The sequence below is a fragment of the Drosophila erecta genome, unplaced genomic scaffold, assembly GCF_003286155.1.
Source record: "Drosophila erecta strain 14021-0224.00,06,07 unplaced genomic scaffold, DereRS2 tig00000021-arrow-pilon, whole genome shotgun sequence".
NCBI classification, from domain to species: Eukaryota; Metazoa; Arthropoda; class Insecta; order Diptera; family Drosophilidae; genus Drosophila; species Drosophila erecta.
The window spans coordinates 18,491,714-18,509,672 of NW_020825198.1; the positions used below are offsets into that span (position 1 = coordinate 18,491,714).

Consider the following 17,959-nt stretch of genomic DNA (forward strand, 5'->3'; position numbering starts at 1 on the left):
ATTTTTATATACATATAAATATGGAATCGAACGGTCTGCTCTATGGCCGAATGATCTGAGAAAAGGTACAATGCTGCTTCGATCCTTTCTAGAATTATGAAACAAACAACCAGAACCAGAAGTCTCCGAGCTAAGACATTTCCCGGCATCTAGGTCATTCCTTAAATTCCAACGTGACATTTAATCACATTTCAAGAAACAATCAGCCGTGCACAGATATCAAGTTTACCGGTTTACTTTATGTTGGTATGCATTTATTTTAAAGCACATAATTATACAATCAATAGAATTGGGAGAACTAAATGTTGTGTGCGAAAATAATTGAATAGGAAACTTAATCGGGAACCTACAACTAGGAGAGATGTATAGATAAAAGTGATAGCACGATAGGGAGGCTAGATGGTTAAAAAAACCCTAAGTTAGGGTTTTGATAAGCATCGTCCTTAAAAGTGGTTAGACTTAAACTAATTAATAATCAATTGCCCATGCCTTCGACATCCGACGATCCGCGCTTGAAGATCACTCCCAACGGTAGCTAGTCCATGTCATCGTCGTCGTCGTCTGAAATAGTGTACTTCTTTTGGGAACGCTTGCGACGCGTCTGTTTCTTGGATGTGGTAGCCGCTCCGCTACTGACATTTGACGATGATTGCGTGGGCGTAGCTGGGGCGCTTGCCAGAGATTTGTTCAGTTTGAGCTTCATCTTGACAGCCGCCGCCGAAGTGGTTGCAATCTCCTCGTCGTCGGAGCCGTCATCCCCGCCATCGTCGTCGTCATTGTCAGAATTATCCGAGCCTCCATTTCCATGCGCCTCACCCGTGTTATCTCCTGCCGCCACTGCGGCTGCATCCGCTGCAGCTGTTATCCTCTGCTTTGCCCCAATGAATACCTTTTGCAAGGCAATCGAATCCAGGTAGATCAGGGAGGCCTCTTCGTTGTAGATCTGTGCATTGTGGCATAGCTGCAGAAAGTCCTTCTCCAGCTCGTTGAGATCGGCATACTTGCAGTCCTCAATACGCTGCAGAATTTTCTTAATGTCAACCGGCCGCTTAATGATCTCATAATAGTCAGGCAAACGCTGCCGCGAAGGCAACTTCATGAATGGTTCGGACAGAGTGCGTCCATCTTGGTTGTGCTTGATAACTGCACTCATAATCTTGTGCATCTGCTTCTTTGACCGCTTGTCCAAATTTTGGCGTCGGCGCCGTTTTAGGATCAACGAGTCATCATCTGACTCTTCCTTCCGATTCTTACGCTTTCGTCGCTTGCGCTTCGAATCGTCTTCCTCCTCTTCCTCGTCAAACTCAGCGCCATCGTCGATTGCTTTCAACCACTCCTTTTCAGTCAAACTATCAGTGTAGTCTACTTCCTTTCGCTGCCGGGAGCCTCGACCTAAAGCGGTAAAGATATCGTAAGGAAATTCGTTAAATAACCGGTGGCAGTGTCACTCACCCAGAATAGTGTCCTCGTCGTACTGATAGTGGAAACGCTCTACCTCGTCATCATCCTTTGTCAACCAGTCGGGTAGCTCGGACTCGTCGATCAGACGTTCCCTACCCGGATGGATCTCCTCATCCTCCTTCTTGCGCTCCGCATCCATGCGCTTAAAGATTTCAATCTCCTCCTCACTGCGGGCAATCATCATGTTGATCATTTCGTCATCGGGCACTTCATTTTCCTCCTCCTCTTCGTTGTCATCCTGGTGCAGAATCGTCTGTAGGAACTGCTGCCGTTCGCTACCCGTTGACTTCTGATCGAACATACCAGCCTGGATGACCTTCTCGTCCATGTTCAGCTTGTACCTGGCTGCAGCCAAGATGCGCTCTTCCACGGAGTTGACTGTCATTAGTCGCAGAACGCGCACCTCATTACGTTGACCAATACGATGGGCACGATCCTGCGCTTGCAGATCCTGGTGGGGATTCCAATCGGAGTCGAAGATTACTACAGTATCGGCGGTTTGCAGATTAAGACCCAAACCACCGGCTCGGGTGGATAGCAAAAAGACAAACACGTCCGAGCCCTTGGCGTTGAATTTTCGCAGTAGTTCGCCACGATCCTCGGCCTTCGTGGTGCCGTCGAGTCGAAGGTAGCCGAATTGCCGCCATCCCAGGTAGTCTTCGATGATGGTCATGCATTGGGTCATCTGACAGAAGAGAAGGACGCGATGGTTGGTCGCCTTTAGCTTGGGCAGGATGCGATCAAGCAGCTCGAATTTGCCGGAGACGCGATACAGATCCGGCCCTTTAAGTGGAATATGAATAATATTTTAACAATATAAATTTAAATGAATGAAAAAAGAACTAACCGGACACAACACCATGGCCGCCAGTGTGATCGCAGTATTTCTCTTCTATGTGCTGGAACATGAACGGATGGTTGCACAGCTTGCGCAGCTGAACGATCGTGTTCATTAGCGCCTTAGCGCCTCCCTTGCCGTGCTTGCCCTTCTCGGATCCATCGGTGAGCAGGACACCCTTACTCTGCATGTGCTTGTAGAGAACGCGCTGCAGGGCGGACATGTCGCACTTGATGATGTACTCCACCTTGTCGGGCAGCTGATGCTCTACCTCCTTTTTGAGGCGACGCAACAGGAAGGGACGGAGCACCTTGTGCAGACGACGAATGATAAGGATTGTCTCCTCCTCGTTTAGCTCGACCTTCTCACCAGTGGTGGCAAAGGGAGCATTGAACCACTGCTCAAATGTGGAACACGACTTAAAGATCGAGGGCAGCAGGAAATTAAGTAGCGCCCACAACTCGGGAAGCTTGTTTTGCAGAGGTGTACCCGTGAGAAGCAACCGATAGGGGGCAATGTAGTGGGTGTTTAGCACCTGGGTGAGTTTGCAGTGATGATTCTTCATGCGGTGACCCTCGTCGATAATCATGTATTTCCACTGGATCTTGGCCAGCACTGCCTTGTCCTTGATTACGTACTCATAGGTGGTCAAGAGCACATTAAACTTAGTTGCTCGCATTTGATTTTGCAGCAATCGCCTTCCCTGCGGGCTGCCCTTGTAGCTGACTACACCTACGGCTGGCGCCCACTTCTCGAATTCCAGTACCCAATTGGGCAGAGTCGAGAGTGGTACAATAATCAAGTAGGGACCCATAACCTTCTTCCGATCCATAAGGTAGGTTACCAGCGAAATGGTCTGAATGGTTTTACCCAAACCCATTTCATCGGCCAGAATACCGTTTAAATTGTTGTTGTAGAGCGAAACCAACCACTCCAAGCCTTTGATCTGGTATTCCTTGAGCGTACCATTTACCATTATGCTGGCCTGTTCCACGACCTTTTCATGAATGGTATGAGCGATGCTGTAGTACGTCTGTTCCTCCGTCCTGTACTCATCGTCCTCCACCTTGGCCTTGGTAATTAGATCCTTGGGATCCTCATCGTTACCCGTCGCCTGGGCTTTGTCGGTGACATCTTCTGCAGCCGTTGGTTGCTCCTCCACCTTGGGTTTATGGTCCTCGTTGCTCCCACAGCTGTCCTCCTCGTCGTCAATCCAATCCCAGCCAGGATGCATGTTTAGCCAGCGGTGCAAGTGCTTGAGCATGGGGGCATCATCGCCGGTGAGCTTCTTGCCTGTGCATTGCTCCACCACATGGACCCGCATATCAGCAACAATGCTGCCCTCATCAATGCCAATGTACTCTCCGCTCATCAGCAGCTCCTTTTTGAACTGTATCAGCCGCTTGCCCTCCTCCTCCTTTTTCTTCATCTGGTCGTCCTTGTGCTGTTTCACCATCTGAGTTAGGTTGCTAATATACTCATCTGTCTGCGACAGTAGGAAAGCCAATCTCTTGTCCTTCTTTTGATCAATCAGCTTGCGGTAACCCTCCTCATCCTCGGCCATCAGACGTCGCATACGTTCCTTCTCGATGCGCTCTTGTTCCTTCTTTTGCTCACGCTCGGCATTTGCGTGGTGGTTCATCACGGCCTTGTTCATCCTCGCAAGCTGGGCCTGGTGATTTAAAGTATATATTAGTTTACAATCTTACTAATGCTCTCAGTTCTTCACGACTCACCTTATTATTCCTGTGGAACTCCCTCAGATCCTTTCCGTGCTGAAGCACAGCAGCCAAGAACTCAAGATGCTTTTGGCGGCGCTTCCGTTCAGCCTCTAGCTTCTGTTGCTTTTCGAGTTTTTCCGTGGCACGTGCCTCCCGCAGACCCTGCCGCTTGGTCCTCTTGTATAGCTTAATATTTAACGCCGTTTCCAAAGTGGTATCTCGTCTCGTGCACTGGACAAACTCCATACGCAGCTGTCGCTGGAAGTTCAAGACCCTCAGGGCCCTCAACTCAATAGCCGCTTGCAGCCGCAGATCCTCGGACATGGTGGCCGGCAGACGCTGCAACTCCTGCATGCGCAATGATATCCTGGCTGCTATCCTATTCTCTCTTTCCTGCAGCAAAGTAATGGGATCCAGGCCTACGGGTTTGGCCACCGTTGTAATGCGATTGGGTTTGGGCATCGGCATGCCCGCAGGTGGAACTTGCCGCGGAGGACCAGCTCCTGGTTGCGGAACCTGAGTACCTGGCGGCATTCCTGGCGGAGCCCCTCTCACTTGTGGCTGCATGGGTGATGAAGGTATTAGTGGTTGCCCTCCAGATGGCCCCAGACTCAGGGGTTTGCCTCCGTTTGGCAACTGGTGCTGATGTTGCTCCGGTGGCGGGGGCTGCGGCTGTTGTTGCTGCTGCTGAGGTGGCTGTTGCTGTTGGATAGGCGGGGGTCCACCCACTTGTGGCGGTTGTGGTGGCAATGGCTGTCCCTGTTGCATGTGTGGCGGTGGTGGCGCTACCTGCATTTTCTGAACAGGAACTGGCGGACCATAAGGATTGCTTGCGGGCGGCGTGGAGCATTGAGGCGGAGTTCCTGCTGAAGGGGGCGGTTGTTGCTGTTGTTGCGGCTGCACGGGTGGTTGTCCTGCATGTTGGCTTCCAGGCGGCGGTCCACCTGGTGCTCCAGGTGGTCCAATTGGTGGTCCTGGCGGAGGCTGTTGCTGTGCCGCCTGAAGCGCCTGCTGCATCTGCATGGATATGGGCTTGTTTCGCGCCAGCAACCGATAGGCGGTGATCTGTGTGCGCAACAAGTTAACCTGATTGCCGTTAAGGTGCTGGTGCTTCGATGTGGCCCGCATTGCCAGGAGCTGGGAGTAGCGAGGATCTTCCTGCAAGCCCTTTTCCTCCATAGAATCAATGGCGCGTTGAAGCGCGTGCAGATTCTCCTGGCTCGAGCGCTCCGGGGGTGGGGGGCCGCCTGGTGGGCCTCCAGGTGACACTATGCAGGGTTGCGTGGGAGCCTGAAAGAGAAGGGAATTCAGCTTAACAACGATTTCATCAATGCCATTTCAACGTAATTGCTTTAAAACTAACTTAAAACAGAAGCTATTTAAGAATTGATAAGCAATGATAAGTATTTCGTATATATTATGATATATGTACGTACTACACATCCATTTTGCACAAAAGCTAACTTTAAGTGCAAATAAATTAAAAAAAGCTCTCACTCGACCAGAATCTTAGTTAACGAATGCCAGACACTGAGCCAAGTTACTGAACTACGAAAACTCGATCTCCCGACTGTTTTCAGTGCTTTATTCACTCGACACGAAGTCAGAACAAGTGCAATTTATCGCAGAAACATATTGTAAGATACACAGATAGGTATATAGACAAGGATTGGAGAAGTAACTGAGATGGCAGCCCGTGAGTCCCAAATAGACGAGCTGTACGACTTTATATACCCGCTCGCAGTGAGAGCTGGGGAAATCCTGCTAGAGGGCTATCAAAATGCTGGCAAGGCGGTGGCCCTCAAGGACGGCGAATTCTACAATGTAGTCACGGCCTATGATAACCAGATAGAGGAGTTTCTCATGGAGAAGATACTGGCGCGCTACCCGGAACACAAATTTATTGGGGAGGAGGATACCCACAAGAACGACAATGTGACCAAAGAACTGACGGATGCCCCTACTTGGATCATAGATCCCATCGATGGGACCTCAAACTTCATCAAACAAATTCCACATGTATCGGTTTCAATTGGATTGTCCATTAAGAAGCAGATAGTCTTGGGCGTAGTTAACAATCCTGCACAGAATAAGCTATATACCGCGAAACTGGGCCAGGGTGCCTTTTGCAATGGGAAACCCATTCATGTGAGCAGCTGTGAACATCTGAACGATGCCAATGTGGCCTACGAGGTTTGCTTGCTGCACGCTCCTAAGATCCGGAACAAGCACATCAAAAGAATCTACCATGTGGGCTCTAATGCCAGAAGGTGCGCGGGGTATCCTATACACTAAACTCTGTTATAAGTTGTAAATCATTTCCAGACTCCTGGCCTATTCAGCTGTGGTGGATTCCCTATGCATGGTGGCAGCTGGCAACTTGGATGCCTTTCACATTGAAGACATGTATCCCTGGGATTGTGCAGCTGGCTACTTGCTTATCCGTGAGGCCGGCGGAGTTGTCACCCATCCCTACGGTGGTCCCTTCGATATCATGAAGCCAGATGTAATTTGCGCCGGTACGGAGACATTGAGAGCTGAGATAGAGCATCTCATTCGGAAGGCCGATCAGGCGAAGCATGTGGGTGCAGATTGAGATTTCTCAGTCAAAGCCAAAGAGCTTTTGTCAACAAATAAAAGTCTAATGATCAACATAAAACAGAATCTTATTTAAGCGCTGGTTCTTTTGTTTGAGCTCTACAAGTGCTTGTCATTGTGCTCTCATCCAAATGACCGCATTTAATAGCCCGTCAAGCAAAGACATCTTTTTATCTTTATAGTACTCAAAGTCTCAAGAAACTGTATCCTAGGTCTGGCTAATAGTAGAAGAAGTAGTAGTAGGTTATATCCCAACACTATTTCAGTTCTGGAATATTTAATTCGTATATCGGAAAATACTTAAGTACATGCCTCTTTCTTATCACCATTGTAAATAAACATATATTAACAACATAATTTCCAGAACAGCAAGGATTTTATAAATTTTACTGGTAATATTTATATCTGTTTACCATCTTTGATATTGGCTGACCAGTGAAGTAATATCACACTCGAAACAGCGGTTAGTAAGGAACTCTATCGCGCTCTCCCATATGCTCTCTCTAAAGCTCTAAGCTTCGCCAGAAAGCTTTTATCTGGCGTCGCAACTATGCCACAGCTGACTTGCGTCTATATAGTTCTGCTGCTCAGTCGGAAATCAACAGAAATAGCGATGAGTTCCTCGGTCAGCGAGTCCAAGCTCAAGGAGTACTACGATGTGGCCCTGAAACTGGTCCTAAAGTGCGGACCTCTGATGCAGGAGGGCTACCAGAAGGCCAAGACGGACTACAAGGTCAAGGCGGACTTCTACGACCTGGTCACTGTGTACGACAAGCAAATCGAGGATATTTTGACCGAGGGATTGGTGGCCGCCTTTCCCGAATCCCTGATTATTGGCGAGGAGGAGTCGGCAGCTTCACAGCGCCAGGCGGAGTTGACCGATGCGCCCACTTGGATCATAGATCCCATTGACGGCACCACCAACTTCATCCACCGCATTCCACACTGCTGCATTTCCGTGGGTTTGGCCATCAACAAGGAGCTTGTGGTGGGCATCATCTACAATCCGCCCGCGAATGAACTCTTCTCCGCCTACAAAGGACATGGAGCCTATCTAAATGGTGAACCCATCCACACATCCAAAGTGACGACGGTAAGAGAGTGCTTATATAATCTGGGAGCAACAATATATAGCGACAAACAAGATAAACGAAATTTAACAAATTGCCGTGCATGACATTATTCTTGCAATCAGGTTTATCGGTGCACAGAAAAAAATTAAATATGCATTTTGATAAGAATGTTTAAGCAAATTGATAAATGTGCTTTGTATGACTCTTGTATACTACAAGAAATTTTAATTTATTATAACCGTCTTTTTCAAAACTCAACTATTTTATAAAAAATTGCCCCAACATTGCGGATCTTTATATCAATTAATAACTCTGCATTACTACGCGCATTTCCAGATCAAGCAGGCAGTGATTGCCTACGAAATCTCCCTGATTCACGCCGCAGGAGTGAGGGACAAGAATGTAAAGCGACTGTACAAGATGGCCTCGAATGCCACGGGAACCCGGTGCTTTGGAAGTGCCGCCCTAACCCTGTGCTACGTGGCCACGGGTCAGTGCGATGCCTATCATGTGGAGGACCTAAAACCCTGGGACATAGCTGCCGGAGCCATCATCCTGACCGAAGCCGGGGGCACTGTATGCCACACCAGCGGATCCAAATTTGATGTGATGAAACCAGATTGCGTGTGCGCCTCCACGCCGGAGTTGGCCAAGAATGTGATGAGCCTTATCGAAGAGGCCAGTCAGATTACAGAGTACACATTCAAGTAAAGACTCAGTATGCAAAGCCAGTATCCACAATATATTATATACTATTATAAAGGGCTAAATTACCCGCTAATTTTCCAGTACAATAAAACAAACTATGTATGAGCAATATAAGAACTTTAGGAACTCTATCTGAAAAGCTTGCGAAAAAGCTTTATTTACTGTGTTTCTGAAAAAAGATTAGTTTTTACTTTGATCAGTCGAAAGTGCAACCATGAGTTACCGGATCAGCGAGGAAAAACTTGGAGAATACTACCAAGTATCCCTGGAACTGGTCAGGAAGTGCGGTCAGCTTTTCTTGGAGGGTTTCCAGAAACCGAAATCCGATTACGAAGTCAAGACAGAATGCGAGTTAACGGATGCGAAAGGTTCCCCATTGCTGTATTTCTGTATTTGCTGGGGATTGTTTACAATCCCTGCAAATGAGTTGTATTCAGCTTAACAAGATCCCGGAGCTTATTTAAATGAGCAACCCATTGAGGTTTCTTACGCTAAAGCGGTAGGTTTCGCAAGTCATGAAGTAATGCCTTATCTCAGAGATTTTGTAATAAAGAATAAGCTGGATGTGTAAGTATTCTAATGGGTTCAAGTAATCTATTAAAAATATCACTTGAAAAAATTTACTTCTATCAAAGAATTAAAAAGCCCAGGTCCAAATAAAATAATTATGTTTTCTGCAGTAATCTATCTGCTAAAAAGTTCGGGACAAGAACGTGAAGCGTCTCTACAAGCTGGCCTCGAATGCCACAGGGTAAGTGACCCAAAGAACTCTGATCTTATCCCATCATTTAAACTGCACTCCGCTGTCAGCACCCGAAGCTTTGGATGTGCAGCTCTCACGCTCAACTAAATAGCCGCCGGCAGATGTGACGCCTATCATGTGGAGAATCTTAAACCCTGGGATCTAGCTGGCGGTGCGGTAATCCTCAAGGCGGCCGGTGGCACTGTTTACAAAGCCAGCGGAGAAAGATTTCATTTGATGAAACCCGATTGTGTGCGCACCAGCTTTGAAGAATTGGCCAAATATGTAATCGAGGTGATAGAAGCAACTGACCAAATTACCGGTATACTTTTAAATAAAAATAATAATTCAGAGAAAGTATTAGATAAATATAAATAGATATAAATATAGAAAAGACCTGATAAATTTTAACATAATATCTGATATGCCTCGCTGACTATAATGACTTGCAGCTCGAAAGTGTAAATCATCCAATAATAACGTCTGACAGCGGGAAAAATGCTGATAAAAACTGGTTTTACAACTATTTGACTGGCTGCCTGTGGAGATAAAAAGAGTATGTCTATTTGTGTACATCAAACCAATTGAGATAAAACAGAGGCAGGCAGCCAGGTGAGATGCCAATTTTTAGTACACCCAATGGGGCGATGTCGTTGCGATCATAAAGCGCGAGGCAGGCAAACAATCATAGAACGAGTGAACTTAACCGAACCGAAAGCACAGCTCCAGCGCTAGATAGGCAAAACCAGCCGAGCGTGGAGCTACTTCCAGTGGGGTGCAATCTCTCTGATTAGTTGGCATCACGAACTGAGCAGGGACGGATCGTTATACGCATAGAAACAAAATGACAGAAGTAAGACAAGCGGATATCGAGGAGTTGTACAACTTTATCCATCCCCTAGCCATCAAAGCCGGAGAAATCCTCATAGAGGGCTACGAGATGGCCAGTAAAAACGTCTCCATCAAAGGCGATTTCTACGACGTGGTCACTGACTACGACAACAAGATTGAGGACTTTCTAATGGAGAAGATATTGGCCAGGTACCCGGAACACAAGTTCATCGGCGAGGAGGCGACGGCCAAGAATAACAACGTGTCCGGGGAGCTGACGGATGCTCCAACCTGGATCATAGATCCAATCGATGGTACTTCTAACTTTATCAAGCAGATTCCACACGTTTGCGTTTCGATCGGCTTGGCGATCAACAAACAAATCGTGGTGGGGGTGATCAATAATCCTGTCCAGAAAAAGCTCTTCACAACAAAACTGGGCCAAGGCGCCTTTTGCAATGGCAAACCCATCCATGTAAGCAGCTGCGAGAGCGTTAAGGATGCCAATGTGGCCTACGAAGTGTCCCTGCTGCATGTCCATTCGGTGGCCAACAAGCACATCAAAAGGATCTACCATGTGGGATTGAATGCCAGGCGGTGAGTAATTCATTTATAAATTTGAATCTGTCTCGCATAAATACCGATTATATTGTAGTCACTGCCTAAAATGCATTAAAAAAACAACCAACAAATCTTATAGATATCAAATTTAAAACCCGTCTCACAATAATCACTTGTATGTGTAATTAACAAAACAAAAATATCTGAGTACTAAACAATTAACCGGTCAATGTTAAATTGAAAGCTTCAATCTACATTTGTTCCAGTTTAGGAATCACGAATATTAATTAAAATATCCCATAAATCCACAGACTTGTGGCCTACTCCTGTGTGGTGGATGAGCTGTGCATGGTGGCCGCTGGCAATCTGGATGCCTTCTACATTGAGGACATGTATCCCTGGGATTGTGCCGCCGGTTCCCTGCTGGTTAAGGAGGCGGGAGGCGTGGTAACACATCCCTTTGGCGGACCATTTGACATCATGAAGCCGGATCTAATCTGCGCCGGAACGGAGAAGTTGCGCAAGGAAATCGAAGACCTTCTGCGCAAGGGAGACCAGGAGGAGTCCGTAGGAGGGAAGCCGGTGCAGAAGTAATTTAAGCAAGGCAAACACGATCTTAATTAAAAAGCTTGGGGGCAGCTGAACTGTCTCTGCGAATGGGGAGCTTTCAGATATATTCCAGCTTTGATCGCCGGCAGCTGTTCCACGATACACGTTAAAAAGGCGGGAAAGCAAGTCACTCTCACTTGAGATTTTGAAACACCACACCTTATGATACCATAATTTTAAGCACTAAGCTGTTAATAAATCAAGAAAGATGATCTAAATAGAAATTTTGTATTTCTATACTCCTTTAAATAGTTTCCAGAACATGACTTTTTTTGTATACTGATATGGAGAGTAAAATATCCCTCTAAAGAAAAATGTTAGCTTAGGGAGCAATGCGATACTTTCCATAAAAACTCTAAAATTAATAACCATATCAATCCCCTCCCATATATAAACTAAAGTAAATAAAGTAATTTAAAGAAATCCTTAATCATCCTATTTTGTATACTGTGCAATTTTATAGGATACGATAGCTCTATAATCTGTAGATAAGAATTATTTGTTCTAACTATCTTTGGCGCTATATATGTGCGAGCCTAAGATGCCCAAGAACATAAGTACAAAATGATAAACAATCTTTCACTTTCACTGTTGCAAAGAACTGAAACATCTAAATAGGATTCCTACGGTAAGATTTAGGGGTCACTTACATTGGGTGGCATTCCGTGGGTTTGGTAGGGAGACATATTCGGACCCGTCGGCGGCATCTGCATTCCCATGTGCGGACCTTTTGAAAAAACTACGGATAATTACGTGCGACTGGGGCGATTGGTGGTGGGTTGCTCAAGAACATACTCATCCCCTGGTGGTGCGGTGGCATATGATGGCCGGGAGGACCCTGGCCGGGTGGTCCGTGCTGCATGGGATGTCCATAGGCACCGGGATGCCCGGGCGGCGGAGGTCCTTGCAGTGGACCCGGCTGCTGGTGGGGATAGGGGCTGTGCGGCGAGGGGGCGGGGCTCTGCGAGGGCGGTGCCATCGGACTGGGCGCCTGTGGCGGTGGCATGGGACTGTTCGCCGGAGAGGGCGAGGCCATATTGCAGCTCCTTTTCCTAACTTTATCCAACGGCGATATCCAAGCAACTGTTGCAGCCCAATCTGCAGATGGAACACACGTCAATGCACTGTATTTACCAACATTATAGAAGCTATAGCCACGATATGTAATCGAAGCTACCGTTTTGGTGCCTTTTTTTGGCACACTTTTTGCGCAGTCCGGTGCAAACACAAAATTAGCGACTAAAGACACGTCCAACCGAATGAATTCAACAGCACGCTTATCGCGCTAGGAAAACTCAATCGGATGCCTCCATTTGGCAACTAAAGTATTACCTATTAGCACTGTTTTCAGGAGGTTTTCTTCTCTTTTCACAACGCGACGCGACAGCAAAACTCTAATGGCGGCCGTCTCTATAACAAAAGTCACGCAAGGGTGGCAACTCTGTGAACCGGCAATAAAGGTGGACGCGTTCAGCACAAGTAAAAGTGAATATTTTTATTATCATTCTCTACGCATTTCCTTAAATGCTATTTATTTTAATTTTATTGAAATTATTAAACGTTTTTTGAAAGTTATTGAAGAGTTTTTTATACAAAAATATTTTCCTGCTGAACGCACGCTGTGACACGTCATGTTCGCGTGACCTGCGAATGGCAAAACGAAACCATTCTCCAGCCCAAAAAAGTGAAAACAAGAGTTTTCGATTTTGTATTAATTGTAGCACCAAATACAATTACCTAGGTTTACACTTAAGCATTTAGAGGCAGCGCCAGCTCTAGACAAAGTTCAGCCGTAATCATGGGTTTGTACACCACGGAGCATGGAAACGGAACCTCCCATTCCGGCGACACCCGGTGACGAAGTCTAGTCATAAAAATCGTACGTTCTCCCTCCAGGTGGGGTGCTCAGCTACTTTCGCGGACTGCTCGGCTCCCGGGAGATGCGCATCTTGATCCTGGGCCTGGACGGCGCCGGCAAGACCACGATCCTCTACAGACTGCAGGTGGGCGAGGTGGTCACGACGATACCCACCATTGGCTTCAACGTGGAGCAGGTCACCTACAAGAACCTAAAGTTCCAGGTCTGGGATTTGGGCGGCCAGACAAGTATTAGGTGAGTGTGTTGCACGAGACCCATAATCTTACCCAACTTAACCCAAGTCCTATAGAGATTTTTCGGCCTTTATGAGTTCGGAGATATGTTCAGGGAAATTTTTAAAAGTATGTTTTAAAAAAAAGAATAACATCTTGACGAATTTTTAAAATATTCGAAATGTTTTTGTTTGGTTGGTGAAATGTGTTAAATTTCGGCATCTTCATGTATTAAAAATCGAAATTAGAATATCACTACATAAATTATTAATATGCAGATCGAATTTCGTTACAATATTAAAATATTTCCTCACATCAGCGTTAGGGTTAACATGTTTTTTAATATGCTTCAACATCCGGAAATGTTGTACATTGCGAACACGTCATTTCCGAAACGTGTTGTTTATCTGAAGTTAAAAATGTTCTGCATCACGATGAAATTTAAGGATAAGCGGTTATCTGAATTATTAACTATTAGTACAAAACCATTATGTGAAAGATAACTTAAAAATAGTTCCTTCGTAGTAAGGCCACGTATACATTTCTATGTTCTCTTTAAGAATCAAATGGTAGTCCTAATCAAAATTTGTGTTATTTCCATTACAGACCTTATTGGCGTTGCTACTACAGCAACACAGACGCCATAATCTACGTGGTGGATTCGGCTGACCGGGATCGCATTGGCATCTCCAAGGACGAGCTGCTATACATGCTGCGGGAGGAGGAGCTGGCCGGCGCGATACTGGTGGTCCTGGCGAACAAGCAGGACATGGACGGATGCATGACCGTCGCCGAAGTCCATCACGCGTTAGGGCTGGAGAACCTTAAGAACCGCACATTTCAGATATTTAAAACGTCGGCCACCAAGGGCGAGGGACTCGACCAGGCCATGGACTGGCTGTCCAACACCCTGCAGAGTCGCAAGTAGATACTTAGCCAGTCCTCAGACCCCCAGTCCCCTGTGTAAAAATGTGTGTCCAAAGCATCGCCAGCTAGGAAACGTCTACAGCTTTTTTCAAATTGCATATTGCGCAAAAAATCCACGAACCGAAAGAAACTTTGTAATAACTTCTAGTAATATAATTATTAAATTATAGGATTAAACAATTCAGTAAATTCATGCATTGGTTACCACTCAGCCAGGCCGAATCGCATCACCCGCTTCTCCTGATTGTCTAGATCCATGCGAACCTTCTGTCGCATGTAGAATATGGGGCAATCTCTGTTGGAGCAGATCACCTCCTCGTGCAAGGATTCCTGGCATCGCTGGCACTCGGTCCACAGGCGTGAGAAGGTTTCCTCCAGTTCCCTCTTCGCACCCACCTCTTTCTGATAGAGCTCACTCATTCGTGGCTCGCAGTGCGGACACAGACTGGCCTGTTCGTAGCCCTTGGGCATCAGGGATTTGCAGCCCAAGCATGCGGTTTTCTTGGTCATAAAACCAGCTAGTCCGCCCACTTTGGATGTTACCACAGTTCGCGTGCGAGTGTGTTCGCCCTTTAACAAAATGGACTCGGCATTGTCTCCCAAAATGGGTTCAAAGATCCTTAGCAGCGGCTTGGACAGCTGCTGTTCCAGGTAGTAGGTGGCATCGATGGGCACGCTGTTTTCCAGCACATACAGCGGATCCTCTGCCTTCTGGTAAGCGGGTGTGTTTTTAGCTGCCGCACAGATCACATAGGGAACTCGATCTCCAAGTTTGGGCGCCGTACCGGGATCTCTTTTCTTCATCTTGGCGGCCAGCTCAACGTGCGCCTGTTTGGCAGCGTAGTCCGTTTTGGCCAACTCTTTGGTTATGACCAAGTGAGAGATATCGATGCGGTTGCAAAGGAGATCGGCTATTACCTGTTTTACATAGGCAACTGCACCATCGGGATCCCTTTCGATGAGTAGTTTCTGCAGGCAGGAGTTCATCAAGTTGGCCACCAGTGGAGAGTTATCTCTCCTCACGGTTTCAATGCCCTTGCAATCCATTTTATCGTAAGCATCTGGACGCGTAAAATACAATCCCGCATAACGTTTTTTGTTGATTAGGAGGTAAGGATAGTACACTTTCTCGAATTCCAATTTTATAGGATGCACGAACTTAGAGCTGACTAGTTCCGCAGCCTCGCGTCCAAGCTCCATGCTGCGCTCCAGAGTTTTTACTCCGAAATTAACCATCACAGAATCTGTGTCGCCGTAGATGACCACTGCGTTGTTCTCGTAACCATTGGCCTGGCTGTAGTGGGATTCCACTTCGTTTTTGGTCATCTCAATCATGGTACGTCCGTAGGCGGTGACGCTGCCCGAGATTTCTAGGCATGGCAGCTTTCCCACCTGAGCGCCAGTGAATCCGTACACGGAGTTAGCCGAAATCTTCAGCGCCAGCTGTCGGCCATCCAACACTTTTCTTTTAAACGGATCTGTTTCCACTTTTAGGTCATTTTTGGCTCTCTTTCTGGCTGCCAAAAGGGATTCTAGAATTTCAGGGAGCAGACCGCGACGCACCTCAGACTTCACAAAGTAATTGTTGGCAGGCGTACGTTCCACTTGATCGTCCTGCAGGTTCTCCTGCTCCCGCAGCTTCTCACGAGTTCCACCCAAAACCAAGGTGGTGTAGCACAAGTTATGCGCCATCATTATACTTGGATACAGGGAGGCGAAATCCAGCGTGGATATGGGGTCTGCATAGTAGCCCCTTTTTGGTTCAATCACAGTAGCTCCCTCATACTGTTCATCCGATCCCTGAGAGGTGTATGAGGGCATGATGAATCCCTTGGTTTTGGCTTTGCGCAGCAATTGACTTAAAACCTTGATCTGTTGTCCGCGGGTGAGCAAGGACTCCAGCGGCACACCCGTTACCCTTGCCATCTCCATGTAGTTAACAATGGCCATTAGCTTCTCCAGCAACCTTAGCGGTAAGTAGGCATCCTTTAGACAGTACATGGCCAACCGACGACGGGTCTGCTCGTCTCCATTTTGTAGATCTGTGATGATGCTATGATGCACATCCTCCTTTTGCTCCTGCAGGAAGTGATAGCTCACAGCGTTGAGGGTATACGAGCGAAGTTTGTAGTCGCGGAGCAGGACAAACAGGAGATCGAAGGGAACCCTACCTTCAAAATTTACATATTGGTTTTCCCTGCGACCCATCTGCTTTGACTGTAACATCTGTTCCTTGATAACCGAACGAATGTTCTTAATCCTGCCCAAGTACTCGAAGTTCTTGACTTTTAAGTGAGCTGCTCTATTAATCAAATAGGGGAAGTCAAAGTTGTTGATATTATATCCGGTCAAAATGTCTGGGTCAACTTCCCTGACAAAGGCAGACCACTTGTCCAGCATCTGGGTCTCCTTGTCGTGGCACAACACCTGGCTGCCTATGATCGGAGCGCACTCATTAAGTGTAAAGACATTCCTGATGAAGGGTTCTCGCTCGCCCTGCCTGATCACCATATTTGCTATTTGAATGACTGGATCCATTTTGGCCTCCGGAAAGATTCCCTTGCGACCAGCGCATTCAATATCGAAGGAAAGGATGCGGAAGGGAGCCACCTTGGACCATTCACCCTCGGGCTCATGGGATATAAATCTGTCGAAAGCAACGTCCACTTCAATCTGGCAGCGGGATTCAGGTAGTGGTTTGCTGTGAGTGTTCCTTCTTCGCCAGTGACCCATGGGAAGCTCAATCCAATTGCAACCCACCACATCTGTGTCCACCATGAAGCGAATGTCAAAGTCTATGTTATTCTCAAAGGCGCGACAGTCCTGGAAGTCTATCTCCGACATGATCACCTCCTTTTTGAGAAGACGCGAGGCCGCAGCCACAAATCTGGGCAGCGTAACCGAGATTTTGATGTACCTCTGCTTCTGGTCTCCATTGTATCCATGGATGTTCAGCTTTTCCACCAGTTCCACCATTAGCACAGCCTCCTGGACATTATCTTTGTTGTTGCGAATATCAGCAATGACCTTCTGATCCAAGGCTTTTTGTAGTTTCTCACAGTGGTGCTCCTCAAATTGCCTGGGCGCCTCTATGTAGAAGTACGGACAAAAGCCATGCACATGGCAGCACACAGAGTTACCCTCCATGGTGACACCAAACATTCGGACCACGGGCACGGGTCCTATTTGGGCACCTGGCATTCCCAGCAACGGCTGTCCCAAGTAGTTTTCCACGTCCAGCTGCTGAAATTCTAAGTTGTGCTTGGAGGGATCCAGTTCTGGGGGCGGTGGACGGGACCAACGCTCGCTGGTCGTTTGGTTCTCGGGCCCATCGCCCATTAGCAGAGTCTGGTCCATATCCTCCGAGTTTTCGAAGGCAGCCAGTTCCGCCTCAAAGCCCATTTCGTCATCTTCATCGGGATTCCTGCGTGTGAAATTTGTATTGACTTGTATTACGCCTTTCCAAGGTGTACGAACCTGGGCTTCTTGGCATGCCCATTGGACGTTCCATTAAACTTGCGCTTGCCATCCATTCTGTGTACCTTAGTGAAATGGTATTTGCAAAACCATAAGAAAAGATGTGATGCCAAAAAATAAGGCGCGCTTTTGCAGGTGGACAAGTCAGTGTGACCGCAGCTGGGGGAAACTGTAATGTAAAACTTTTCTTGTGTTGAAAATATTTTAAAAACAACCAAAATAAAATCCTTTAACATCAATATAGGTAATTACAGTATTTTTTTTAGATTTCCTGAAGCTAAAGTGAAAACTTTTTTAAATTGCAAACGTTGTTGTAATTATT

General features: G+C 46.8%; 7 protein-coding genes across 10 annotated transcripts; 5 read left to right on the plus strand and 2 right to left on the minus strand.

Annotated features, from left to right (window-relative positions):
- Positions 1–232: 232 nt before the first annotated feature.
- Positions 233–12,559, minus strand: LOC6544888 (ATP-dependent helicase brm). 2 transcript variants are annotated; one of them, XM_001973116.3, is made up of 7 exons: positions 12,475–12,559; positions 11,938–12,240; positions 11,793–11,869; positions 4,036–5,310; positions 2,309–3,971; positions 1,453–2,244; positions 233–1,392 (listed from the first exon to the last, which is right to left on the minus strand). In XM_001973116.3, the coding sequence occupies exons 2-7, from the start codon at positions 12,176–12,178 to the stop codon at positions 536–538; spliced, it is 4,905 nt and encodes a 1,634-aa protein (XP_001973152.1). In that variant the 5' UTR covers positions 12,179–12,240; positions 12,475–12,559; the 3' UTR covers positions 233–535. The 2 variants fall into 2 exon arrangements, with proteins under 2 accessions (XP_001973152.1, XP_026833435.1); XM_026977634.1 differs by having other exon boundaries at positions 11,793–11,881.
- On the plus strand, positions 5,510–6,679 carry LOC6544409 (inositol monophosphatase 1). Its single transcript, XM_001973117.3, has 2 exons — positions 5,510–6,290; positions 6,346–6,679. The coding sequence occupies exons 1-2, from the start codon at positions 5,707–5,709 to the stop codon at positions 6,614–6,616; spliced, it is 855 nt and encodes a 284-aa protein (XP_001973153.1). The 5' UTR covers positions 5,510–5,706; the 3' UTR covers positions 6,617–6,679.
- Positions 7,048–8,513, plus strand: LOC6544410 (inositol monophosphatase 2). The gene is made up of 2 exons (XM_001973118.3): positions 7,048–7,711; positions 8,028–8,513. Exons 1-2 carry the CDS (start codon positions 7,169–7,171, stop codon positions 8,400–8,402), a joined length of 918 nt encoding a protein of 305 aa, XP_001973154.2. The 5' UTR covers positions 7,048–7,168; the 3' UTR covers positions 8,403–8,513.
- LOC26526842 (inositol monophosphatase 3) lies at positions 8,603–9,489 on the plus strand (the record flags this gene model as incomplete). The annotated part of the gene is given in 6 exon segments (XM_026978077.1): positions 8,603–8,759; positions 8,761–8,790; positions 8,792–8,815; positions 8,817–8,898; positions 9,050–9,150; positions 9,210–9,489. Coding segments are annotated over 6 exon segments (663 nt in total), but the record flags the coding sequence as incomplete, so codon positions are not given.
- On the plus strand, positions 9,745–11,366 carry LOC6544411 (inositol monophosphatase 3). 2 transcript variants are annotated; one of them, XM_026977637.1, is made up of 3 exons: positions 9,754–9,994; positions 10,044–10,569; positions 10,845–11,366. In XM_026977637.1, exons 2-3 carry the CDS (start codon positions 10,082–10,084, stop codon positions 11,125–11,127), a joined length of 771 nt encoding a protein of 256 aa, XP_026833438.1. In that variant the 5' UTR covers positions 9,754–9,994; positions 10,044–10,081; the 3' UTR covers positions 11,128–11,366. The 2 variants fall into 2 exon arrangements, with proteins under 2 accessions (XP_001973155.1, XP_026833438.1); XM_001973119.3 differs by having other exon boundaries at positions 9,745–10,569.
- On the plus strand, positions 12,527–14,353 carry LOC6544412 (ADP-ribosylation factor-like protein 1). Of its 2 annotated transcripts, none has more exons than XM_026977638.1 (3): positions 12,527–12,627; positions 13,039–13,255; positions 13,840–14,353. In XM_026977638.1, the coding sequence occupies exons 1-3, from the start codon at positions 12,540–12,542 to the stop codon at positions 14,159–14,161; spliced, it is 627 nt and encodes a 208-aa protein (XP_026833439.1). In that variant the 5' UTR covers positions 12,527–12,539; the 3' UTR covers positions 14,162–14,353. The 2 variants fall into 2 exon arrangements, with proteins under 2 accessions (XP_026833439.1, XP_001973156.2); XM_001973120.3 differs by lacking the exon at positions 12,527–12,627 and adding an exon at positions 12,805–12,944.
- On the minus strand, positions 14,279–17,809 carry LOC6544413 (DNA polymerase delta catalytic subunit). The gene is made up of 2 exons (XM_001973121.3): positions 17,638–17,809; positions 14,279–17,584 (listed from the first exon to the last, which is right to left on the minus strand). Exons 1-2 carry the CDS (start codon positions 17,691–17,693, stop codon positions 14,362–14,364), a joined length of 3,279 nt encoding a protein of 1,092 aa, XP_001973157.1. The 5' UTR covers positions 17,694–17,809; the 3' UTR covers positions 14,279–14,361.
- Positions 17,810–17,959: the final 150 nt, after the last annotated feature.